This window comes from Podarcis tiliguerta (assembly GCF_965153285.1).
Source record: "Podarcis tiliguerta genome assembly, chromosome: 8".
NCBI lineage: Eukaryota > Metazoa > Chordata > Lepidosauria > Squamata > Lacertidae > Podarcis > Podarcis tiliguerta.
In genome coordinates this window covers 57161119-57188218 of record NC_139541.1, presented here as the reverse complement: position 1 = coordinate 57188218, position 27100 = coordinate 57161119, and the positions used below count along the sequence as shown (strand labels likewise).

Below are 27100 nucleotides of genomic sequence, written 5' to 3'. Positions count from 1 at the left end.
TCTGCTAACGTGGAAGAGTTACCTCGAGTTGAGAACTTTGCCCCAGGATGAGAACGGAAATCGTGTGCTGGTGGTGCAGCGGCAGCAAGAGGCCCCATTAGTGAAAGCATGCCTCTATTTAAGAACAGTTTCAGATTAAGAATGGACCTCCAGAACGAATTAAGTTCGTAACTAGAGGTAGCACTGTAATGTAATTTAAAATAAATTAAATTTAAGAGCATTAAAAACATTTATTTGCTATCCTGGGCTCCATTGGGAGGAAGAGAGGGATAAAAATATATTTAATTAATTTATTTATTACAGTTGCATACCCTCATAGCTAATAATTTCAAAGTTGACAGGAACAGCACATTTCAACCACCAACTGCCTGGGTAAGCAGGAATGCTTTTAAAATTCTGCCTGAATGTTAATAATGAGGGAGACAAAATTCACCTCACCAGAGATGGTTTTGCACAGATAGGGAAACGCCACAGAGAAAGCCCTATCATGGGTTAATGCCAAGAGGGCAGCACCCAGCAGTGGTGCCACCACCAACAAGGCCTCCCCTGCTGATCGTAGGTTCAGAGATAGTAGATATTGGGGGGGGGAGCCCCTTTTATGTATATATTGATTTACTGAGTAGCTTTAGATTCTGTTTTTTATCCAGCGCCTTCAAAGCTGCTCTTACATCATTTATAAAATAGAAATGAAACAATAAAACAGACTTCCTGTTTTAGATTGTGAAGGATAGGGAAGAAAAACACCTTTAAAATCAACCTAGTTGGTGGCAGTTGATCTCTCCCTTAAGTTTTGACTCTTGTGCCTGCAGAAGCCAAGAAGCTAAACTGGAAATTGCCTCTTAATAGTAGGATACAATTAAAACAGTTAATGCTTTCATTATGTCTGCTTAAGCTTTTTCAATAGAACTGTGCATGCAGGTGGTGAAAAGGAAAAACAAATCTGCCCTACCAGCATGATATTCTGAACTGGTGTATGTCCCCCATCTACTGTCTCAATGAAGGGGGGGGGGGTCAGATGTTTCCAACATTTGCATCTCTTAGCGCAGGCTACAGCTGTATGTGAATCAGTTGGTGCTAACCTCAAGGTGATGAAACGGCTTTATCTAGATTACTAATCCTTTCCAACAAAGTAAATGCTAAATATAACAGGGACTTTAGACCTAACCCTAAATGATTCCTAGCTAACTTTCAGGGCTAAAAATAACTTATAATAATTGGTTACCTGGGTTCTCTTTTCATCATTCAAACGCTTGACTTCTCTGGCGTCTGAGGTTTCGTGTGCAGGCATGCCAACAGGACTGGACCCCCCGAATCTTCCCCCTAGCTAGGCAACCTATTGGCAGGAATAAGCAACCTATTGCTGCTTATTTTAGCCTGGCCTATCTCACAGGGCTGCTGAGAAGATAAAAAGTGGGAGGGGAGAAAAATGTACACAGTCTTGAGCTCCTGGAAGGAAAAGCCAGGGCCGTCTTACCCATAGGCGCTAGGGGTGCAGGACATCCGGGCGCCGGTCTCTCAGGGGCGCCAGGCCGAGAGTCTGGGGCCTGAGAGTTGAGTCCAGGGAAGAGCCCACCCGTTGGTCAGAAAGCCACAGCGGGTTCTTCTGCTGCGGGCGGTTCTGCACTGCAAGTTCAGGGGCGACCAAGCCAGCAAGGCACTGAGGTGGCTGGCCGGCTCTACCCTCCTGCACGCCTGGGACTGGGCAACCTGGGGGGGGGGCGCTGGGTGGATCTTTGCACCCCGGCGCTGCATATGCTTAAGACAGCCATGGGAAAAGCAAGACATAAATGTAGAGCCAGCAAGAAAAGTGAGGTGTAACTATATCATGTGACTGGCAGCAGCTCTGCAGGCTTTCAGGCAGGAGTCTTTCCTGGTCCTATGTGGGGTTGCCAGAAATTGAACCTGGGGCCTTCTGCATGCCAAGCAGATGCTCTGCCACTGAATTGCAGCCCTTCCCAATACTGCTGCACTCAACTGCCTCTGTGGCTGGACTTGAAGACTTGCGATTCTATTCCTTTAAGGATCTGCCTGTGCAAAGCAGCGTAGGCGAGAAACCGTTTCTGTCCCACACTGCTGGTTGTATTCAAAGCAGCTGATTATTCAGTTTCAAGGGCACATGAACAAAGTGAGCAGCACAAAGTGCGGCCTTGCGTAGTGACTCCTCTCATACTCTGCAGTGGGCTTCCTAGTTTGCTTGTGTGGGAAAGAGTTGTGGTTGGCTTTGCAATGAATGAAACTCTATTCATATTTGGGCGGGGGCTCCCAAATCACAGATTTGCAGCAAGTTTTTTTTTTAATGAGGTGCATCCCCCTCACCTGCAATCTGCACCTCAGTCTCTTCACATGTGTAAACTAGACCTAAGTGCAGATGGGAGCAGTGTCTAGAAAGTGTCCAATGTCCTTCGCCCTGTGATTTATGCATATCTGCTGCAGAGGCCTTTGCATACAGAGAAATATTCCACTCTTGCCTTTGAAAATGAATGTTTCTTCTTGTTCTAAGATGGTGCTCTGAAACTCATGCTTTTCTTATGGATTCCTAGTCAATGTGGTTGGAATAGACAAATTTTTGGACCTGTTAAATTAAAAAAAATAAAAATGAAACTGTCTTTTCCTGCCTGCATCCGTTTTGTCCCCCACCTCTCCAGTCCTGTGCCTGTTTTTTAAGATAGAAAGCATGGTCGGATTCTTTCCCAATCCCTCGTTTCTCCAGCATGGTTGTGACCTTTGGTAATGAATGTGTTAAAGCCAGCCTACATTGCAGATGGAAACTCTTCAGCCCCTGCCTGGCTTGCAGCAGTTTTCAGGGCAGAGCCCATCATAACTAGCTTGATGCTCAGAAGTGCTCCTGTGACCACTTCCTTTGTACTTTTGCAGGGCCAAGATGGGCGTCATGGAATATTGGTGTTTTCATCTGCATACGTTGCGCCGGAATCCACAGGAACCTGGGTGTCCACATATCCCGGGTAAAATCTGTCAATCTGGACCAATGGACACAAGAGCAAATACAGGTTAGTAACAAAATACTATCTCCCTTGTATGTGGGCTTCATTATTGAGGACGATTCAGCTTCTCTGCAGTTCTGTATCTCTGCTTATATTAATATGGGGAACCTTGGCCTTCTTTTCTCAAATGGCTGATAAGAAGGGAAGACGTGAGCCTGGACTACTCGGGTGCTCCTCCATGCAATCTTCCCCCCACTGCCTGCCCCCAATAGTTAGAAAACTCATGTGCTGGAGCATAGCTTTGTGCTGGAGTGTAGCTCTGTTTTTTGCTTAGAACCCCAACAGCTGCCAACCAATGCAGATCCAACAAGCCTGAAGTCTGCCCTCCAGAAGGGATCTGGTAGGTAGTGCTCCTTAAGGAGAGGAGTCTGAACAAGAGTAAATTGAGCTTGTGTGCTATTACTCAGAGATTGTCATTGACATGCTCTGCAGTTCAGCTCTTGCTTTTTATCACTGTGCTTCAGATCTAGGACATCATTGTGTTATGCAAATCAGGTTATGCTTGCTGCAGTGCTTACACACTCTGTAGAAAGTAAAAAAAAAAAAAAGATGGTTGTATTACACACAAACAAAATTATCCAGCCTGAATCAAACCCTAAGTATTACAACACCCTGCCCAATCTGTACTTCAGTTGATATTCCTAATTCTCGAGTGAGTGAGGATGAACTTCTCTCTCACAAGTACTGAAGAATTGCAAATGTATTCCTGGCAGCGTTCTCTGTTCCTTGCCTTGACTTTAATAAAAACTAAAATTGAATAACTGTGCTGAAAAAGCGGCATAGTCAAAGGAAAGCTGAACTGTGGGGAAGTTTGAGGCAGGCAGCGATATGAATGGGCAAGACAAATACAGATGCAGGCACTTGAGAATATATCAGGCATCCACTTTGGAAGGAGAGAAGAATTAAAGTAAATCTGTCCTATTGCAAAAGCAAAAAGTGTTCCTTGTTGAAAGAACAAAAACTGCAAGAAGCCTGCTCTTTGTAGCCATTAGGAGCTGCAGCCATTTTCTGCTGATCTGTCAGAAATCGAGGGCATGAATTAACTAAGTCACCGTTACCGATGACTCTGCAGATTGGTGTAGGAGCACCTTTCAGAAACTGCTTTGGCAGACTTTGAAAACTCTCATCTCCTTCATACCAGCACAGAGCAGGCTCTGTGATACTCCTGCATTCTGGGTTCCATAAAACGGTTTTATGCTCAAAGTGAAATGATGGCAAGAATAGCCCAACTGGCAGCACCCTATGCCATGCCATTATTGAAGGTTTCTTGCTTCTGTTCCAGTGCATGCAGGAGATGGGGAATGGCAAAGCAAATCGCCTCTATGAAGCTTACCTTCCGGAGAACTTCAGGCGACCTCAGACGGACCAGCATCCTTCTTCTGCCTCTCTTCTCCCAGCATATTGTTGGATGGAGGGCATCTCACTAATCTCTGAATGCATACTTTTGAAGGGAACAGAAGTCTACCTTAAATGGAATGTTTAACTTTTTAAAATATTTGTTAGAGCCTGTATTCATTGAGGCCTCTCTGTTACTTGGCACTTTTTGGAAAATTAGGCTGCAGAAGGTGCTGTTGCTAGAGGGGTGACTGCCCACAGCAAAGCAGACAGATGCAGCGGGTTTGTCCCATTTTGTGACTATGGGTCTTGAATGCAGAGCCAGCAGAACAGGTGGTGAAACTTCATTGGTGGTTGCCTTCCTCATGGCTGTGACCATGTTTCAGTTCAGCCTGCATTCCAGTGCACACCCATCTGCTCTCCCCTCCCTGCAGTCATGATCTTGCTCCCACTCCCACCGGGTCAAACTGGGGGTTGCCAGCATGGTGCCCATGGGTGCAGTTGTGCCTTTGAGGTCTTCCCCGGCACCCATGATGCCTTTGAGCCATATTCCAGAAATCCCCCTTGGTCATGAGATGGTCTTTTCTCACCCATGAAAAGTCCATAGAGCTGGAGTTGGAAGAGTGGTGTTTTCTCACTTCCTCTTTCAGCTCTAGGTGCTTTTTTTACCGCTCAGCGTAATTATACTGTATCCAAGATTCCTTGGAAAAGCGAAGTGTGTGTGTCTCTCTGTCTCTTTGCGAGGCAGGGGGGCTGATCAAAGGGACGGAAGAGAGAACTGACTGGAGTGGGTGGTGCACAGCATTCGCTCAAAAAATCTTGGCATGTGTTGCGCATTCCAAGGCTATGGCCTCTGCATTTCTAATTGTCAAGCTCAGGCCCAAGGGACTAATTCAGCCCTTCTGTCTAGCTCTCAGACTCTCTCCAGGGCACACCACCTCTGCTTGCACCCTGAGTGTTTTTGCCCAGCTGGTACATCCCCTTGAACTTGGATAATGCTTCTTGCATGGATGGAGGATAGAGAGGGATGTGTGTGTAAAAACTAGCCTACCATACAAAAGAAAAACATTTGTTGTTCTGCCCACCTTTGCCTCTGGCCTCATCTGCCACTGGCATGTGGCCCTCAGAAGGTTGCCCAGACGGGAATGTAATTATTGGGCTTAAAATGGTATCCCCACCATGGTCTAGGTAGATTGGAGGCGAAAGCACCATAAAAGGCACTGGATTGCTGCTGGATCTGCACATGTCCTGTAGCTCATACTAGAAAGGCACTGTTACCACTTGGCTGGCAAGCACAGCTATAGCAACTGAGCCAAGGATCCTTGTTGTCACAATGTCTACCTTTTCAACAAGAATAGAGAAGGTGTGGGTCAAACCATGCCATGACAGAGGTCTAGCTTGGGCTAGAATCTTGCTGCTGCCTGACCATGTTGTGCACAAGCTGTCAACCCTTCCTTGTTCTTCTTTAACTGACTTCCGTGCAGAGCAGTGGAGGGCTTTATCAGGGACAAATACGAAAAGAAGAAGTACATCGACAGAAGCCTCGATATCAACGTGTTGCGAGTGAGTCTTAAATGCATTGGAATGCTTGCTGCATCCTGAATATATGATGTCCATTAAGTCCCATCTAGCCCAGTCCTGTTCATTCTGACTGCCAGTGCTTCTTTGAAGGCAACCTTCCCCAGCATAACACCCTCTGAATGTTTTGGACTACAACTTCCATTACCTTGTGCCAGCTGGGGATGATGAGAGTTGTAGTCCAAAGCATGGAAGGAGCCACACTGACTACCCCCAGTGTAAGACCTCAGACAGAGAGGTGTCTTTTCCAGCCTGGCTTCCCAAGATCCCTGGATTTGAATCTGGGATCTGCTGCATACAAAGCAGTGGTATAAATTCAAAAGTATAAAGCCATAATCTGGACTAATTTGTTAGCATGAGACAGCCAAACTGTTGATGGCCCAGGTTTTGGAATAATTTTCATCTAAACTGTCCTTTTATGGTAGAAAGGATGAGAGTTCTTCACCTCCCCCCCCCCAAAAAAAAAAAAAGAAATCCAGTTGAGCTTGCCAGAGGCTGCCATCTTGGTCAGCACACTGGGACTTTAGACTACCTGAACTTTTTTTGCATTTGCTCAGCAGCCAGATGTGGCTACTGTGTCCTCTTGCACATTGGAGAAGTTGAAAGGGAATAAGCATCAACACATGTCCCATTTCTGATGTAATATGGCTGGAAACTAGGAATGCTTCACTTCACTTGGGGAAGTGTGGTGTGTTTTAAGGGGTTTTACATTTGCCAGACCAGCTGGGCTTTCTGTCCCACTGGCCTGGAAAAGGCATTGTCGTGTTCAGCTACCTTCCTCACTCTCTCACTGCTTCGTTTGATTGTATACACAGAGAGAAAAGGATGACAAATGGAAAAAAGAGACAGCCTCAGGGAAAAAGCTGGAGCCAATAATCTTTGAGAAAGTGAAAATGGTAAGACAACCCTTTCTTCTGCTGTGTGTGGTTGTTCCTGAACTTCAGATGGACAGATGGGGGCATGTTAACATCTGGGACTGTAATTTTATGCTCCGTGTATCTTTTGTTTTGTTTTTGTTGGGAATTTGGGTAAACCCTCTTTATGTACAGAACTAGTATGTGTTATTTTACTTTGGTAGTAGGCAACCAGATGCCCTTCAAATGTTGTTGGACTCCAACTCCTAGGCAGCATGGCCCAGTAGTCAGGTATGATGGGAGTTGTAGTGTGACAACATCTAGAGTGCTCCATATTACCTGTCCCCGATTTACTTAGTAGGTTTATTTTCTGCTTTTCAAACAGCCTCCAAACATTTGAAAAAGCTTTTCAAATTGGAGGCAGCTTTTGACAACATGTCAAAAGGGGACGCGGGTGGCGCTGTGGGTAAAAGCCTCAGTGCCTAGGGCTTGCCGATCGAAAGGTCGGCGGTTCGAATCCCCGCGGCGGGGTGCGCTCCCGTTGCTCGGTCCCAGCATCTGCCAACCTAGCAGTTCGAAAGCACCCCCGGGGGCAAGTAGATAAATAGGGACCGCTTACTAGCGGGAAGGTAAACGGCGTTCCGTGTGCAGCTCTGGCTCACCAGAGCAGCGATGTCACGCTGGCCACGTGACCCAGAAGTGTCTCCGGACAGCGCTGGCCCCCGGCCTCTTGAGTGAGATGGGCGCACAACCCTAGAGTCTGTCAAGACTGGCCCATACGGGCAGGGGTACCTTTAACATTTAAAGGAAACATTTGGCAACCTGGTACCTTCAAGACATTTTGGACTACAACTTCCATCAGCCCTAGCCAGCATGTAGTCCAAAACGTTTGGAGGGCGCCAGATTGGCGAAGTCTGCATCAAAGTAACTGAGGGGCTTTTTACTCTATTTGGCTCAGCCTCAGAAGAAAGACGACTCTCATTCCAGGAAAAGTCCTTCCAGATCTTCTGAGCCCGTCATGGACTTGCTGGGACTTGGTAAGATGATGTGCGCTTTGGAGCTTTTTCTTTGTCCAAATGCACCTTGCTGTCATGTTCTATACATAAGACACACCGTAGGTGCTGGAAACAGGTTAAATAGCTGCCACAGGGTATTCTGTCCACTCTTGTGTTCCCTTGAACAAAGGGCTTTTATCCATAAGGAAAACACACACATGGCAGGCAAGCCTCTTTGAAAGACATCTTGTGGCTGATTTTACTGCCCATCCTCTGCAGAGTGAGATGTGGTGGAGCATATGGTGTGTTCCTATATGCTCCCAAGCTTATGCAGCTTATGTAGTCAGGCCCTGCACCACCCCGTGTGAACTGTGTGTCACCCAGAATCCTCTGCAATGCATCAACACAGGAACCAATCCTGTTTGGTTTGGGTGCACAAGCGGGTTCTTTGCTGGGAACTCATTTGTGTACCTGAAGAAAGCAGGATTGAATTTCCTGCTCATCAGTTGATGTGTAAGGAGTTCAAGCCTGCTGGTCGCTCACTATCTCTCCCCACTTTAAGAGGTGGGTGGTCCCAACCACCTGTTAAAATTGGCACACATGATGGGTGGAAATAAATTTCTGACCCACCAAGCCAAAAAGGTTCCCCACCCCTACTGTAGACAGAGCTGAGATAGATGGGCAAATAACCTATCTCTGCATAAGGCAGCTTTCTGTGCTATACTTCTGTGTTTCAGTGAAGCATAAAAATCACTGCCTTCAAAGTTCCAAGACCAACCCCTCCTATAAAGACTCTGGCCTAACCTTTTAATCCTTCATTCTTCATCCTTGACTGAAATGGAACTGCATAAACGACATTTGCTGAAACACTCAGGAATGAGACTGGGTGTTCCAAGAGAGCCCATGGCTCAGTCTGTCTCTCTTCCCACACTCCTGGGACTGCCTTCCTCAAAAGATCCACTTTGAACACAACATAAAACGCAACATCCTTGTTCTTGCCTTTTCCCCCTGCCTGCACCATTGCCAGTCAGCAGTGTGGGCGGAGAAGAGCACAGCAAGGTGATGTCATACTCTGTGTGGTATTAAAACTAGGCATTCGTGAGTAAGAGGAGGCAGAAATAACAAGTGCTGTTCCCTAGAGAGGCCACAGCAACAAATCCTTTGGGGTGTTACAGTGCTACTCTACCTTTCAGTAGATGTTCCTGGATCTACTTCCATCCATTGTTTCTTTTGGAAGAGATCTGGTGGCTTTGGTAGATTGCAAAGCAGATTGTTAGGCAGGATTTGCAGGTATACCTGTGCAGAAAGGGGTGCTTCAGGTTCCCTCGGGTGAGCATGCTCCTGGCAGGTGGCCTCTTGGCAGCATGGATCACACCATTGGCATTGGCAATAGGATTCTTTGATCTGCCTGGGTGGTGGGCTCCAGTGTAGTATAACTTGTCTCTGCCTCTACATCATTGTGCTTTTGCATAGAGGTTTTGCACACCCATAACCTGGCAGGTGCTTTAGCATGCAGAAGACCCCAGGTTCAGTCCCTTGTAAGCCCTATCAAAAGGGCTTCTAGCAGAGTAGTTCTCTCTACCTGAAACTTTGAAGAGCTGCTGCCTGTCGGAGTAGGCTTTACCGAGCTAGACTGTTGGTGTAGGGCTGCCTTTGAGCTTAAAGTGAATTAGATATTCTATTCTTCTGTTTTCTGCAGCTCACATAGTTCTATCTGGCACCAAGGTTTAGATCCCAGCCCATCTCACTGCTGTTCTTTAAAGATGATGAAACACTTAAGGGAGGGGGACGACAAAGCAAAACTGCAAGCCATGCATGAAATTCCTCTTATCCTGGCTGCAGCAGCTCACCTCCCTCTTAATGGGGTTAAGGAACAGCTGCAGATGTTGCTCTCTGCATTACTCTCCCTTCTGCACTTGCTCTCTTCTTTGCAGATTATGTAGCATGTAATATTCTGCCTTTGCTCCCCAAGAGTTGTCCCCTGATGGGAGGTGGACAGGAACATATCCTTTGAGGTACTGAAAATCTGCCTCTGCAGCAGAAATCACCGAATTGAGTCTTCTCTGAACTGCAGCTGCTACCCAGCACTGCAACAGAGCTTGTGGTCTCAGTTGCTTCTGCAGGATCAGCAAAGTGAAGAGCATAGCTTGGTTTAAAGGACACCGTGGCCCAAATTAGCACACACCATGAGCCATTGGGGTTGGGTTAGTGGTGGGTGCCTAGTTTAGGGTGGAGATCATGACAATTCCAGCCTGCCTTTTTCAAAAAAGACAGATGACTGAGGGGGGATGGGCAGCACTAACGTTTGTGGCAGTTTCTCCTTTTATATCCTGAAGCCAATGCTTTGTGTCTTCCCCGAGTCCTGCATAGATTACAGTATATGGAGTAAAATTCAGCTTCCTAAGCATCTTACGTTTCATGTAAAAAAATTAAATCAAGTTTGTAGCCCCTCTGGCAGGGATGGTGAATCCCTGTGGCCCTTCAGACACAATTGGACTCCCAACTCCCAATATCTCTGGCCATTAGCCATTCTAGCTGGGACTGATAGGAGTTGGGAGTCCAACAACATCTGGATGGCCACAAATCCACCGCCTGCTGCCAGCATAGCTGCCAAGTTACACTTGTACTTGTGTGAGCAATGCCTGATGAAACCTCGGAAGCCAGAGATAACGGGGAGGCTGAATAGGATTTCATTTGGTCCAGGTGATGGGACTTTGTGTAGCTCCTTGCCCTCCATGTGAACACAGCAACAGAAATAATCCATGGTGAGAGAACTCACCCTAATTTGCGCAATTTTTATATAGCTAGAGGGATTTGATACATCTTGTTGTTTGGGGTCAAAAGGCCGTAGCAAGTGGCGGGCCAGCTGGTGATTGGGCCGCTGGCCACCAGTGGATTTCTACTGGATTTGGATTAGTTAGCACCTCTTTCAGGCTGTTCCCATTATATTCCTCTTTTCCAGATGTTCCTGTTTCAACGACCCTCCCCAATGGCAGATCAAGTAGCTGTTTAGAGAAGGACTTGGACCTGTTTGCCTCCATGACCTCTGAGAGGAAGGTGAGAAAAGTAGAATACCCAACAGCCCATGTACGAAAGGAGGAGGAAGATTCATGTTGATGAGCTGGTGTACCCGTGCAGCCAGCTTCCAAATGCTTGTATATTGTTGCATCTCACTGTTGTTAAATCAAATTGACTAGCAAAGAAAGCTTGGCTGACATGTTCTGCTTTCAGTGTTTGATTGCAACATCAGTGGTGAATTGCATATACAGTAGTACCTCGGTTGTCGAACACTTTGGAAGCCGAATGCTGACAACCCGGAAGTGAATCCTGCTGTTTTCGAACGCACCTCAAAAGTCGAAAGGCTTCTGAGGCGCATTTCTCCATTTTTTAAAGGAATTTGCTGACTGGCAATTGCGCCTCGGTTGTCGAACCGTCTTCCGGAACGGATTACGTTTTACAACCAAGGTTCCACTGTAACTAGATTCTGGTTACACATTACTTAACATGTAACCCTGTGCAAGTCAGGCTCTTCCTCTTGAGAATTCTGAAGATCCTCTTAGAGGCAGGCAGAAAAAGCTAGAGGCCGACTGTGGAGCTGCTGACTATCTTTCTCTCCATTGTCTATCTGCTCTTATTTGTTCCTGGTGTACTATCTGGCTGACTTTTCAAAAAGCAGCAAATCCACTTTTCTTTTGTCTTCCGCTTTTCCTCTGTTGCATGGGAATGGCAATATTGTCCTACCATGCAGAGCTGCTGTGTAAGGACTCTAAATTAGTTTGTTGTGCATTACCTTGAGGGCCTCTTTGGTCACAGAGAATGAGGTACAGTATCTCAAATATTTTTGTGAAATGCTTTTGAATGTTTAGGAAGAATGCTGTATCCCTTGTTTTCTCCCTCCCTCCATCATTGGGAATAAACATGGTACATTCTCTTGCCAGGTTGTTGGCTCTATGCCCACAGCTGGGAGTGCTGGTTCTGTTCCTGAAAACCTCAACCTTTTCCCAGAGCCTGGAAGCAAGTCAGAAGAGATGGGGAAGAAGCAGCTCTCAAAGGATTCTATCCTCTCCTTATATGGCTCCCAGACCCCACAAATACCTGCACAAGGTACCTAGTGAGAGATGGGAAGGGTAGGGGAAAGATCCTGTGGCCATTTATCGCTAATGCTATATTTGGGGAAGGCGAATGAATGTAACTAGTAGAGAATAATTTTGTAAGTGGTTAACTCATTTGCTGGGTTTGAAGCATAAAGTTGCATTTTTTGGTGCAGCTTCTAAATTTAGGAAAGGTTTTGTTCAAGTTAGTAGACTGCATGGAGATGTTCTAATGGTAAAGCTAGGAAGGCTTGTTGAATATGCAATTGGTTTTCTTGAAGAGTTTATGTCAATGTTTTATGTTGGTTTTTTATGGTGCTGGGGCTATGACAGGCAAGTAAAGTGCTTCTCCTAGATGCTGTGGGTGATATCTAATGTTCATCATGCTCCGAATAAGTCCACTGAAATCACTGGAGTTAGGAAATTTAATAGTAGAAATTGATGGACTTGTTGTTTGATTTATTGACCATCCAGTACAAAGCAGCTCTAGGTGTGGGGGGGGGGATCTACATGAAGTTTAGCAATAAAGCAGTGCCCTCTCTCTCCTATGCCCCATCCCAAACAGCATTAAGCATGGTTATCGTAATCCTACGAAAGCATGGAAGAAGAGATATTTTGTAACTGGGCACCAAAAAGTTATTAATTTTGGCACCTAGTCCAGGCAGTCCTTTCTGGGGAGAGCATTCTACAGCCATTTGCAGTGGGGGAGGGACAGCAGCTGAAAGGGGTCTACTCTGCATCAGATTTCGTTTGATATCCTGTATTTGGATAGCAGTGGTGTGGCTAGCATTCTGATGCAGCCCTCATCTGACACTGTTAACTGCTTCACCACGCTGCATGCGAAAGAAGTAGTTGCACTCTCCTCCTCCCACTCCCTGTCTCCATCATCACAGACTGTTTTACGTCATTCACACCCTTTGAGACCACTTTTCCAGGCTGCAGAGGAGGAATGCATTACTAGTCTTTCGTCCCAAGGTTAGTTCCCGATTTGGATGTGCGTATGCGAAGAGGTGATTGTCTCTTCCTCTTGCCCCACCCCCAATTCCCAACCTTGCTTCTTGATTACAATCGGGGTGACTCATACAAAATGTCAAACTCTGATGACCGTAGAATGGAGTAGCAAAGAAAGGCTGCCTTGTGGGCTCGTCAGGCATAAAGACAGCATGTCAGCATAGAAATTGAAATAACCCAGACTCCTCCCAGGACTAACACCTTCAGCACTAACACCTTTTTTTTTTTAATCTCATCTAGGAGCTGTGTTCATCGCCCCAGCCCAAATGGGGTACCCTGCAGCATACCCCAGTTTTCCAGGCATGCCACCCCCCAGCAGCATGATGGGTGGCATGATGGCACCACCAGTTGGGATGATGGCACAGCAGGGAGCAGCTGGCATGGTGGCACCCATGGCGATCCCAGCGGGTTACGTAGGCGGCATGCAGGGAGCAGTCATCGGCGTCCCCAATGGGATGATGCCAGCACAGCAGGCTGGGTACGTGGCTGGCATGGCACCCGTCCCGCCCCCCGTGTATGGGGTGCAACCAGCACAGCAGTTACAGTGGAACATTGCCCAGGTAAGAGGGGGCATTGGGGGCAAGGGTGGCTGCTGCATAACTCCTTTGGGCTTGGGGCAAGCTCTCTTGCTTCCCACAAAAACAAGCTGCCTGCTCTTACAGATGATGTAGAATTTAGTTTTTACATTTCTAGCCTGCTCTTTTTTCAATGAATTGGGAAGCCTGAGAAATGGGTGTGGGGATACAGGAGATCAAGGATGAGTTAGGAGAAGCCTGAAATGATGCAGCGATCTTTAGTCAATAGAGTTACTGTACTTTTCCGTGTATAAGACTGTTTTTTTATTCCAAAATCATGTTCAAAATTAGGGGTTGTCTTATACATGGGTAGTGCATTGTGGGGCCATGGGATAGGTTGTTGCGACGAGTTGGAGATTGTGATTGGTGGCTGCTGCAAGGGCTGTTGTTGATTGGCTGTCGCTGCGGCAAATGGCCGGTCGATTTGCTGCTTTTTTCAGCAATGGGACAGGATAGGTTGCTTTGGTGATGTGTGCACAAGGCATTGTTGGTCTGTCATGTGAGTGTTTTTTGGCATTTCTCCCTTTAAAAAGCTCAACACCCCCCCCCCCCCCAAAAAAAAGCTCAACAATTCTGTGCAATCCTCCCCCAAAAAGTACGGTAGTTGACAAATAAAATTGCCTCTCACTTTATGTGTATTCTCATTACATAGGTAGTTCTCTGTGTAACGGTTCTCAAAGTTTCTTAAATGAAATGCTTGAAACAAATGTAATTGTTGGAGGCTGGGAGTTAAACAGGGTGAGGTGGGTGAGCTTTTCTGGCTCTTGTAAGAGGGAATGAAAGGAGATACTAAAATAGGGTCTCTCATATAGGTGCCTTTCGGGATTGAGAGATACAGTGGTACCTCGGGTTAAGTACTTAATTCGTTCCAGAGGTCCGTTCTTAACCTGAAGCACCACTTTAGCTAATGGGGCCTCCTGCTGCCGCAGTGCCACCGGAGCACCATTTCTGTTCTCATCCTGAAGCAAAGTTCTTAACCCGAGGTACTATTTCTGCGTTAGCGGAGTCTGTAACCTGAAGCGTATGTAACCCGAGGTACCACTGTAGAGGTTTGGGTAATATGCTGACTGAATCCTTCAATAGCCTGATAGCCCTAACTAAAACATATGGAGGGAAATGCAGGGTTTTAACTAACCTACTGCTTGTTTTCCCTCTTTTGCTGCTTCAGTAGCCTCCCCCCGCCCCATGATCCCAGCCAATTGGGGATCATGTACTGTTTGTGATGACATCACATCTCTTATGTGCTGATGTGGGGAAGGGCAAATGAAATACATTAGAATACATTGGTTGCTTCCTTTTATAACTACAGGGCTCACTAAGAACTATTTCACAGTCCCCTCAAAACATTGCTATCTGTGTGTTGGAGGTGGGACTGAGCCTGATGAAGCTTCATTTGGCTCAGCCCTACCAAGCACATGTGATGTCTGGCCTTTGCTCAAGGCTGGGCATTGCAAGAAGGCATTCTGCCTCTCTTAAGCAAAGAGGCAGCCGCCTTCTTGGATGGGTTGGATCCAGAGACAGAACATCAGGCTCCTGTTGCGTCCAACCCATTAGAACTCCAATCAGTAAGCCATGGAGTTACTTGCCAACATATTCTGAAATTGGGTATTTTTCATAACAATCATGACCTCCCTGTAAAGGATAAGAAATTGTGGAACCTCATTTAGTCCATTCTGAGAACCACCATGGTCACTAGCAACTGGTTATTGGACCTAGATGCTAGCAAGTCCAGAAAAATGAGAGCAGCTAAGGTGTCATAGCCAGCTGAAATCTGTTTACAGAGCAGGAAATTTAAAAGGTGTGTGTAGGACAGGGATGAGTATCCTCTGTAGCGCTCCTGACCAGCCTTCTCCATACTCTCCAGATGATTTGGACTGTAACTCCCATTAGCCCCAGCCAACATGGCTTAAGCGTCGGGGGTGATGGGAGTTCTCAGCCAAAACATTTGGAAGGTACCAGGTTGACGAAGGCTACTTTAGAAGTTGACGGGCTCCAACTCCCATCATCCTGGTTATCGGCCACGCAGGCCACTGCTGATGGGAGCTGTAGTCAAATAGCATCTTGAGGCTCACAGGTTCCTCATCCCTGGTATTGTAGAATGGGCCTTCTGACCAATTTCTTGCCTTCTCTCTCATTCAGATGACGCAGCAGATGGCTGGGATGAACTTCTATGGCACAAATGGAATGGTGGGATATGGACAGTCTATGGGCAGAGGAGGGGCCCAAGGAACCAATCAAACCCTCAGTTCCCAGGTGTGGAAATAATACACCAGGATTTTGGACCTTTTGTTTCTTCCTTTGCTTCTGTTTTCTTGTTTGAGGGGTTTTTGTTTGTTTGTTTTCCGCATTATTAAAAGTTGCTCCCTGAGGTTATTTTAAGGTTTTGCTTTCCATTCTGCTGATCTTGGCTGGACCTTCCCTGTAATAAGGGAAACCTTCTCTGCTGCTTTCCAACTCCACATCCATGGAACTGGATATTTCACTATCTTGGCTCTTTAAACTATGTGAGCGTGCACATAAGTTGGGAAGTGGTCTGTATTTCAGAAATCAAGCCCCTTCTCTGAGGTTTACGATCTCTTCTCCCCCTTCCCCCATACCAAAAAAAAAAAAAGTTATCTTGCCTTCATCCTTTTGCCTTTTTTCTACTGAACATTCCATTTCCACACACACAATATGGAGTTTTCCAGAACTAGTTCCACCTTTCATGAGCTTGAAATTTATTACCCTGGAACTGGTAGAATTCCCATGAGGCCCCTGAGCACAAATCTTTTTTTCTGGAACTGTGAACAAGGTGGGGTGAAATTGGCACCCCTTTGAACCAACTGCTTCTTCTTTCTAACCACCAGTGGTGGCGACCTATTTAAACAACCTCTCCTCTCCCCGCCTGCCCACCAATATTTTCTTTCTTTTACATTTTAATGACCTAATTGATCAAAGGGCCAAGACTCTGGCAAGTTTTCTCCTTGCACTTTTTTTGCACTTTTTTGTTTTCCTGTGTAACACACACACTTGCCAGCCTGAAAGTTTTAGTGGTGGAATACAAACTATGGGACTGGGATGGTCCGACTCTCCTCAGCAACTACACAGAGGAAGAATATCCAATCTGTGGTTTTGAAAGAAAGCATAAATGAAAGCTAGGCATCTTCTGTCTACTTTACCTTGTGTATATGTAAATTCCTTAATAAAAATATTGCAGTGAAACCTTGTTTCTCTCTTATCTTAACTCATTGTGTTAAAATTATTTTAATACTTCTACACATGTACCCAAATGCATTAAGCATTTATGCTGAGTGAATTTCAGTTGTCTCTGCTAATCAGCAACTGTAAGAACCATGCATTGGTTTTTGTTTTTTGTTTGTTTGCATAGAGCATCCTGTGTATGCTCTTTTGCCTGCTAGGTAGAACTCATGCATGTGTCCTTGGTGCTGTGAGCTTCTGGCTCTTACGAATCCAAATCTGTTATCTTTAGTCCAAAGTGGCTGACCTAGAGTGTTGTAATCCCATAAATATAGTTGCAAGGTCCTGGCAGCCAAATTTTAGGATGTTAAGCCCAGGACCTCAAAGGCATTGCTTTCATTATCGCTGCTTGGACAGGGTTTGACAAGCAAATTAACAATGAGGCTGGTGCTGGGAGGAAGGACTTAGATTTGGTAAGCACTGAGAACATTTTGGGACATGTTGGACTTGTTGAAGGAGACAGGCTTCACTCACTTGAAGATGTTATGGGTTTTTAAGTGACCACTTAGGGAGGGAGCTGTCTACTTGGAAGAATCTGGTTTGGGAAAACTCACCCTTTAGGGATGGTGTTAAGTGTTTCAGATCCTCAAACTAGGGAGGGGTGAACTTTAGCAATGAGCATACAGAAACAAAAGACTAAAGAGTCACAAGAAAAGTTGTGCAGTTAAAAGAAGCTTTGAGGGACCTGAAATCTGGTGTGTGAGGCAAGCATCAAAAAACCTCCCAGGTGTAAGTGGACAATTATCCAAAAAGTCCACCGTGGCCACATCTAATTTCAAAACAGAAACTTCTTCAACGTGAGACTAGTTAAAAAGAAGGGAAGTAAAATTCCTCAGTGTAAATCTGTTAAACATTTTACAAATGACACAGTATTGATTCTGTGTCTATCAGGAGTCTCTCTTTCATCGTGGCAGCATCTATTACTCTGAACTTCCTGCCCACTAACATTATGCATGCACCCTTGTTTATACTATTTTAGATACCTGCCTTGTGATTATTTTATATTGTCTTGTTTGTGCTGCTCAAGTGTACTTTCATTAAGCAGTTTATAATTTTTTTTAGATGGATAAATAATCAAATCCAAAAGGCTTCCTTAAAGAAGTGGAAGTCTTGCCTAATTGGAGATGATAAAAGAGAGCACAAATTCCAGAAAAACAAATGCATGCAGGTTGACAACACAGCAAGGGGGGAAACGATTTCAAAGCTAAAAACCTGTGTTAAAGCAAGATGCTTCAGATGCAAGAAACATTAAGCAAGATCATTGAACCATTTGATGACAACAGTGTGAAAGGATTAATGAAGGTGGGATAATATTGTGGAGAAGTTGAATGAATCACTTCCATCTTTAGTGTGGCGTACACGCAGCCACGTACATTTATCTGCAAGAATGAAGGTAGACTCCTATTAAAACCAAGTGTGAATTTATGCAAACACCTACCTTTGGTGCTTATTTGCGTGGGTGCATGTACTGGATGCATGAAACGTGTAGTCAAGAACTGGAAACACTGTTGGCGCAACTTTTCCAAACACAGTTTGCAGTCAAAACAGTTTTCAAAACTGGCTTTAATTGTCTTTACTTGCTGCCCAAATACTGTACATGCATTTAACAAGCCAAATGGAGAGACATTAACTTTTTTTTTTTAATCCATCTTGTCTCCTTTGGAAAGAGGAGAAAAAACTTGTCAAGAATGTTTATACAAAATTGAGCGTGCACTCTCAAAGCTGTCAGTCCTGCTGCATATAAACCCACAGAAAAATACAAGAGTTCTACATTTAGGAAAGACCACATCACATAGAAAACATTACAGAGCGCAGGTATAAAATTGCCATTTGTGTGTTAGTGTGTGTTATGTTTCTTGGTTCGTAAATAATCAAATTTTCCACTGCCCATCACAAGCTCATCCCTTCTTGTGCTCAGTGTGACCAGGAGATTTTGAACTCTAATCTCCAAGTGTGGGGTTTTCCCTTGTATTCAAACTTTGTGGTAAATCTATCATTTAAAGCAAAGGCCATTATACTTTTTTTTTTTTAAAGTAGCCAAATAGGAGAGATTTGAAGGCAGGTTGGCAGTTGTATTGGTTGACTTAGAGCAAGGATGGGAAAACTTTGGCCCTCCAGATGTTGCATCAGCATCAACAAGCATGAATAATGGCCAAGGATTATGGCAGCTGTAGCTCAACCACATCTGGAGGGCAAAAGTGTTCTCCACCTCAACTTAAAGAATATTGACTTTCTACGTGCTTTAAAAAACACACACCCCAAAACCACAATTTTAAAAACCTGATTTTGAAACCGTTTTTGTGCTGTATGGTGAAGACTACCATAGCTATTCCTTGAAGGAGAATTATATTTGCTCCATATCTTTAAGCAAAAGATTTGCACCTCCCAGACAAATACACTGATTGGAAAATAATCATCTTTTGGCTTTCACCCTGGTCCAAATTTTATTATACCATTATCAGCTCAAAAAGTGTACCAAAATTAATATTTTGGGATAAAATATATCTAGATGAAAGACTTATTTAAATATTAAGATCTGAAAATAAATAAGTTGCCGATTAAAGCCAAAAGAGGGGGAAATGGTTATGTGAAACTGACACAGGCCAGAAATAGACTGATCCCTGCTTCCCTGCCGTATTCTAACTCCTAGTGATTGTTCGTGTCACCCCTGCTTAATTAAACATTCTTTGCTGTGATCGTGTCATACACATACCCCTTCATTCCTCAGTCATGTCAGGCTTCTAAGTCCTCAATCTTTTGTTCCTCATCTCCCTGTATCCATGGAAATGTCCCATGGCCCATGCTACTTTGTTGACAGAAGGAAACGTGGGTGAGGTGACGGATGTGCCTGCTTCCCAGTTACTGAGGCTACCCTTGAAGCAAGTCTGAAAACTTCAGCTGGAGCTGAATGCTGGTGCCTGACTATTGTCAGACACAACATGCCACAGTCGCATTACACCTCCTTGGAGAATCTGCAGTGGTTGTTAACCTGGCAGGGCTAACCTGTGCCATTCCAGATGTTGGGGCTCCAACTTCCATCAGCCCCAGCCAATATGCCCAGTAGTCAGCTGTAGTCCCACATGTTGAGGACCAAATGTCAGCCACCCCTGGTTAATGAGCTCAGTTCAGGGTTCTGTTTTTGACCTAAAGAACCATAAATGGTTTAGGTCCAGATTCTCCCATGGGGAATCTGTTTCCATATGAACACCACCAATTTAAGGTCTACTGCTGAAAGTATAATATATAGAAATCAAGTTGGCCTCCATGAAGCAGAGCTTTTTTCTGTTTTAGCCCCAGAACTTTAAGCCTATTTGATTCCCTCTCTGTCATCCCTTTTGAAGCAGATTAACATATTTTTCTGTTATGCATTTAGAAGTGGCATCTGCTAAGATCAGGAGTAGGCAACCTAAGGCCCGGGGGCTGGAGGAGGCCCAATCACCTTCTCATTCTGGCCCGTGGGCGCTCCAGGAATCTGTGTGTTTTTACATGAGTAGAATGTGTGCTTTTATTTAAAATGCATCTTTGGGTTATTTGTGCGGCATAGAAATTCGTTCATATTTTTTTTCAAAATATAGTCCGGCCCACCACATGGTCTGAGGGACGGTGGACCGGCCCACGGCTGAAAAAGGTTGATGACCCCTAGCTAAGATGCTGCTCAGCTCTGCTGCTAATGTGGTTTTTACAGTGTGTGTATGTTTTGTATGAAGTTTAATTACTTGTATACTGTTTTGATTTTTTAAATAAAACTGCAACTATATGAATTTCTTCACCACATCTGCCATGGGCAGCGATTCTGAAGGAATCATATTCACAAGGACTCTTTCCTTCAGGGAAGCATTAGGTCTCATTTTAAAGCAATGGCAATATAAAGAGGTTTCTAAATCAGGTTTGCATTTATCAGTGTCTCTTTTTATTTAAATGGTCATTTTGGGGGTGTTTTTTAAATTGTCTTATGAACGATCTCAGGCCTTACCACGATTCTAGTTCCAGAACAGCTCCAGGCCAAACAGGATTTAGAGGTAGAATCGCCTCCATTTTCCATTGTCACACTCTGGGAATTCAGTGGGTATCACCTGTGCTATTTTGCTAGTTGCTTTGTTTAAAAGGGATGGGAAGACCAAACTGATGGGGAGGTGAAGGATTTTCATCCAGTTAACAAATACGGTACGGTAATAAGCCCTTTTTTAAAAAAAGAAGGAAAAAAACCCCAACAAGGCCACCAACATCAAAAGTGCTAACAGTCCAGAACTGTTCGCTACTAGGCCAAAGCCAGGTGCAGAGTCTTGGGGGAGACTATTGCACCCAAGCCCAGTGAGAACAAGCTGTCATCTCTGGCATCAGGAAAGCATTGCTTCGAGGTCCTTGCTATGAATATCGGAAATACAGTCCTCCATTCCAGCAAGTGCTTGGAATGTCTTATTGACAAACATCTTTCTCTCTTCCCCTCCCACCCTCCCACCCACCCCCTAAATGTGGACAGAGACCAGTGACTTAAATACAACCTCAATTAACACACACATCCCCCCTTTGCCAACACTCCTCAACAGTTCTGAGGATGCTTTTTCAAGCCAAAAACTACTACTACTTTTTTTGAAGTTGTGGAACGGACAAATAGCTTCTACAAGACCTACTTCTCAACAGCAACTTCAATATGAACTCTAATAACCATTGTTATTGACTGCGTCCAAAACATCTGGAGGGCACCAGCTTGGGAATGGCTAACCGAGTGGCTGCCTTTTATACAGCTTGTGCTGAAGTGCTCATAATTATCTGATATTATTTCAATTGTGATTTTATTGTGGTTCTGTGGACTCCTTTTTCGTAAACTTTTTAAAAAAGTGAAATATATATGATGGCAATAAATAAACGCACACTAGTAGACAAACTCTGAATCTGTATCTACTCACGGGCAAAGCAAACGGGGGAAGAGATGTGCTAATGGAGGCTTCTCACAGCTGTTTCTCAACACCCACAGTTTCCTTTATCAGACAGACAAACACTTGAAACAAGTCACAACATATTAGTAATTAAAATAATGAGGTATACAGCCAATAACTAGCAGTTAACTGGAGCAGCTAGTCTTGCGCTATTAATTAACAGCACAAGGCCAAGACTGTTGCTGTTCACCATTTCTACTCCCAGAGGAAATATTTCAAATGAGTCGCCCCCCTCCAGCTTTGTTTTAACCATAGATGCCAATTTTAATTCCACCTTCATGCATTTCCTGTAACCTGGATTAATATATGGGGCAAATAAATACCAAATTATTCATTTGTCAGCTATACATTCACCCTACAACCCAACTGTCCTTCAGGATGTGCTGGGAAACTGCTCAAAGTCCTATTTATTAGTGGAATAAGATTGGGAATGCAGAGTAGCTTCTTCTTGGTAGCTTGGTTTCCAATGAAAGGAGCTCCTATGAACCCATCGCCCTTAGTTTGCATCAGCTTCTTTCCTACAGTATTACTGCCACCAGAATGGGTTGTGTGTCCCATAGAAAATTGTTTAGTGCAAGAGAATCTGGAATGTTTTTTTTTCAAATACCATTTGAACCTTTATATCTTCTGTCCATGGATGCAACCCCTTGCCTACAAAGATGAGCCATTAGAAAAAAGTTTTAAATGTGTTGTGGTTTTTTTTAAGGTCTTTGAATGCATGCACGAAACTAATTGCTTTTTTCTTTGGATGCCGGCCAGTGCACTTATGTTTGGAAGCAGACATTAAAATATAGAGCTAATCTTAATTCACACATTGCTGAACAAATGTGGGCTGGGCTTTTTCATGGTAAGGAAAGCAAAGAAGATATCCCACCGCCACAGTTTGTTATGGGCCAATTGATAAAGCCTAAGCCCATATGCTGACACATGGACTGAGTGGTTCTATGCCCCCGTTTGCACCTGTGACTTGTCTTCATACCCTTCTTGAAACATCTCCCATAGAGACCAACCTTGATGTTTGGTGCAGTAATTGTGGGTTGAGTTAATGTACAGCATAGCAGTCCAATGATTGCGCTAACGTGTGGTTGACTGCAATGTGAAACAGGTCAGGTTTTTCATGCCTATCAGCACTGGCTCAAGAATACTGCGTCCATCTTAGAAACTGATTTGTCATGATTTCACCATGTGGGTGCAAGAGGAATGGAGAATCATTGACCCGCTTTCTGTCTGCTGCCAGGTGTTTTCAGCCTGGCAACAATGTTCCAGTTTCATCTGAAGAAATATCTGGTGAGATGTGTTTAGAAGTGATGCTCTCTTATTCTTGTTTTTCCAGAGCATGAGTGCCATTATGAAAACTTAAGCCATGTATTACAAGAGAGTTCCTCCCTATTCTGGCCCAGAGGCATTAGGTGCTTCATGAATATTCTTCCAGCTGGTGTGACTTGCGGAGCAAGTCAACTGGTCCACTATCTCAATGGTCTTTCCTACTTCGCTCACAAACAGTGATGCCTTTGGCAGCAAATCTCGTTATGGCCCTCTTTTGGTTTCAAGACATAGGTCTATTTGGTTGCACAGTTCTACTATTGGCACAAGAAAGTAGGTGGCTTGGACAGCCAATTGAATAACTTTCATGTCATGACCTAAGTGGTAATTTAGTCGTTTTTTCCACCTCCAAACAGATCTGTTCACTTTTCTGCAAGAGCAAAGTTGGATGTATTGGTTGTCATAAATGCTGATGGACAAAATAACTTAAAGTAGTTCATGCTTTGCTATATCTTCTGCAGTGCCCACACCTGCAGGTACAGCAGGAGGATAGCAAAAAGCAATCAATACAGATGACTTGACTAACACATCAGTGAGCATCAGTTCCCCACTCCCACTGAAGACTTTCTACCATTAACCAGAGAATGAGCACCTTGGGTGCAAACCAACATATTGCTTATCCTGGGGGTGGGGTGGCAAGGGGAGCCACAATGGACAAAATACTGGAACAAAGGCATGAAATGGCCAAGGAGAACACCCAGACCAATGGAATTTCATCAACTCTCTGAAGGCTGCAGGTTTGCTGAAATTGTACACCTGATGCCTTAAACATGAAAGCACATAAATTACAAATCCAAAAGATCAGCAAGGTTTAAAGTTGCTGAAAGAGGGTTACTGTGCAGATCTTTGTGCCTTGTGAGGGCAGAGACAGGATCCCTTCAGATCATCATCAGCAAAAGGTTGCCATCCACTTCATTTCAATGGTGGAAATGATTCTTTGCTGTTTTCTTATCTCTCTGACTCTAACTCTTCTTAAGAACTTGGTTGTTTCATGCTTCGCTAGAGCAACAGAAGAACCCATATCTTATCCTGTGCATTATATATAGGATTATGAAACTTCTTTGTGAAATGTGCTCCTTACCACTAACAATAATTTCTTTAAAAATCTCAATTTGAGCACTTTTGGATTGAATATGAAACATCCAAAGCTACCTGGCAAGCAGAAATTGTCCCGAAACTTCTTGTTTGCTTCTGCAGTGACAAGGGGTCCTTCTGTTTTAGATCTCCTACACTACGGCCAGTGTGAAACTTAAAAAACATAGGAATAATGAAGAAGAAATAATGATTTCCAGTAGTATCTCCCCTGAGTATTTTCATCAAATTTTAGTAGGCACCTTCATTAAAAGCTGTAATTCTCAGTTTTGCTACAGGAACTGGCCCTTGCTTTGGGTGCCAGATTGCTACTTAAGAACACATGAATACACAACTAATAACCCAGTCCCATGCAGGTTTACACAGGTGTAAAACCCCACTGGGAATTCAGAGGGGACTTACTCCCTAGTAAGTGCATTTATGATTGTAGCCAGAACGTTTTAAATTCAAAACAGTAGATTGACAGAACCACATTCACCCTTATGAGAAAACCACAATGTGCTATTCAGATATGCCCACCAATAGGGTTTCAAAGAGGCATATTCGACCTTGCCCAGTGAAAGTTTCACCTTCTATTTGAATGCCAGTGGTTGGACATCCTGCCTCTTGGGTTGCCAACGGGACCCAGATGCAAAGGCAAAGATCATGCAAACATGAAACTGCAAAGGACACCAACCTCTGGCATTATCTTGTGTGCATCTCTCAGCTGAAGCAATGCAGCGCTATTGGGCTCTTGCACAAGCCCCACAATTCCAGTGGGGCTTGGATGAGAGATTGGATTATTCCCAAAGGCTAATGCCTTGGTTGGAGTAGGAGAAACAAATTAAATTGTTCATAAGATGAGAAAGCAAAACAGGAACCTTAATATGCTTTAAACTTAACAGTCATGTCAAATGCACCATTTATAGCTTTCCCTCCCACTTCACAACTTTGGCAGAATCACCTGTCCCCCCCCCCCCCTTTATATGCAAGACAAACAAAACTCTGATTGCTTGCTCAACATTTCCAAGGCTTGCACCCAGAAATTCAGGAGGAAAACTGTCTACCCATATATTGCAGAGAGATTTGTGAGCACATGGCAGGCTACATAATGTCTGAAGATGCTACATTCCTTTTTAAAAAGCTGAATAGTGCTTGATTTCAGTCAGTCTTTCTTTTTTCTTTCTTTTTTCTAAACAAAAATGAGAAAAGCTCTACTTTCTCCTTCAAAGATATGGAAATGAAACAATATGGAGCAGGAAAGAAACATATTCAATTAACATGCTACTTGCAATGGGATTAACTGAGTCAGGTTGGAGGTGTGTCCCCCAAAATGCATTAGAGATGTGAGAAATGGGTGACTCCTTTTCAAAGGCAATTTGTTTGATAGTGATGCAACAGTCTTGAAAATGGGGAGCCAGTCGCACGACTTGCCTTTTATCACATGTTCCTTTCCTCCCACCCCCATCTCCTTTTAATTCCTCCCCCACCACATTCTGGAATTATCTCTTCCTATAATCGCATACCTGCAGGGTGAGTGAGGGAACGCCTAAAATCGTTGGTAGCAGTCTTCCCTCTGTGAAGAAGTAGAAGGAAGGGTGATGGGAGGGAAAGACATGGGATATTTACAAACCATGCTACCAGATTTGTGGCAGAGCAGGGTGTCTCCTCCTTTGCTTTCCTTCTTTCCTCCCAGTCCATCCTTAAGGGCAAGAAGGACTTATTGAACTCTCTAGAGAGGACTGGGAGAGACGTCGCGTAAGGGGTCCGATGGTGGAGTCCGCCAGCGAGGAGGTGGGAAAGAGCTTGTACCAACCGGTCACCACACTGGACAGGTCCAGCTCTTCTAGAACGATCTGGGCCATTCCCATGAAGCACTTATGGTCCATGCGCCCATAATCTCCCCAAACAATCACCTACAATGAAGGAGAAGGAGGAGTTGAACTGCCAGCAGAACTTTGCTATGGGGAGTAAAAGGTAATGGGGATGCCTACCAGATATGCCACTTAGAGAAGTTGGGAAGGAATCTGTCCGCCTCCTGCTTTTTCAGACCACATGATGAATCCTTAGGAGCCCCTATGTTTCTAGCCAACTCCCTAGTTCTACACATCGGATGCATTCGCACACCATCCTAAACCATGATTAGTGCTTCACAGAGAACATGAAGATCTTCCCCAAAAGCATTGCATTTGACCCAGGGATTGTGGTTTGTTTTGCTCCAAACAACCCATGATTGGTAAGCCAAGAACAAACATTAGCTTCAGATCATGGCTTGTTTGAACCCTGGTTCAGATGTAATACTAAGCCAAGGACTGTGGTTTTTTGCTCCTTCTCCCTAGCGGAGCAAAGTGGGAGTGATCTGTGCATAGTGATAAACCATCCACCCCGGTTTACTGTGAGGTGCAATACAGCCGCTGAGTGACAAAATAATTCACAGGACAGTCCTATCCATCTTCACTCTGAAGTGAGTCACACCATTCAATGGGATTTATTCCTAGGCAAGCGCGAATAGGGATTGCAGCAAAAGCAGTTTAAGCTGTGCAATCCTATACTGACTTACCTGGGAGTAAGTCCCAATGAGTTCAGTGGAACTGACTAGGGAGACATTTGGTTAGGTTACTACCTAATCTGCAGTTCCTGAAATAATATGCAAATCAAAGCATAATTATCCTTTGAAATTAGCACTTCTCCAGATTTTGTGACAAAAAAATGTGCATATTAAGGGAAGCATGCATAAAATGCACTTATTAGTAAAAATGGCATATAAAAATGTATGAATTACACACTCCTGCAGAAATGGGTTTTTAGTATTCTGCTGGGAGCCACCCAGAGTGGCTGGGGCAACCCAGTCAGATGGGCAGCATATTATTATTATTACTATTACTACTACTACTACTACTACTACTACTACTACTGAATTTGGTAAAATGAGCAAAATCCCTATTTATGAGCAGACATGCACTGGGAGTATATTAGACATGCGTACCAACTATATTTTCTATTTTTTTTGTACTGATTTTTGTAAGCTGCTAGCCAACCTTGAGGATGTTCCCATCAAAAGGTAAACTTGTAAATTCTATACATAAATAAA

General features: G+C 44.3%; 2 protein-coding genes across 6 annotated transcripts in view; one reads left to right on the top strand and one right to left on the bottom strand.

Moving 5' to 3' along the window:
• The window catches only part of SMAP2 (small ArfGAP2), a 29374-nt gene extending 12732 nt beyond the window's left edge, over positions 1-16642 (top strand). For all 3 annotated transcript variants that reach the window (XM_083453139.1, XM_083453141.1, XM_083453140.1), the window contains 9 exons: positions 2875-3008; positions 4285-4370; positions 5822-5900; positions 6731-6811; positions 7728-7806; positions 10727-10821; positions 11703-11868; positions 13107-13426; positions 15581-16642. In XM_083453139.1, coding sequence (XP_083309265.1) covers positions 2875-3008; positions 4285-4370; positions 5822-5900; positions 6731-6811; positions 7728-7806; positions 10727-10821; positions 11703-11868; positions 13107-13426; positions 15581-15706 — 1166 coding nt within the window. In that variant the 3' untranslated portion in view covers positions 15707-16642. The remainder of the gene's footprint in view (positions 1-2874; positions 3009-4284; positions 4371-5821; positions 5901-6730; positions 6812-7727; positions 7807-10726; positions 10822-11702; positions 11869-13106; positions 13427-15580) is intronic.
• Positions 16643-18223: 1581 nt separating this feature from the next.
• RIMS3 (regulating synaptic membrane exocytosis 3) overlaps positions 18224-27100 on the bottom strand; it is a 62606-nt gene continuing 53729 nt past the window's right edge. For 2 of the 3 annotated variants that reach the window (XM_083453151.1, XM_083453152.1), the window contains exon 7: positions 18224-25925. In XM_083453151.1, the coding sequence (XP_083309277.1) occupies positions 25713-25925 (213 nt within the window). In that variant the 3' untranslated portion in view covers positions 18224-25712. The remainder of the gene's footprint in view (positions 25926-27100) is intronic. The other variant, XM_083453153.1, reaches the window with a different exon arrangement.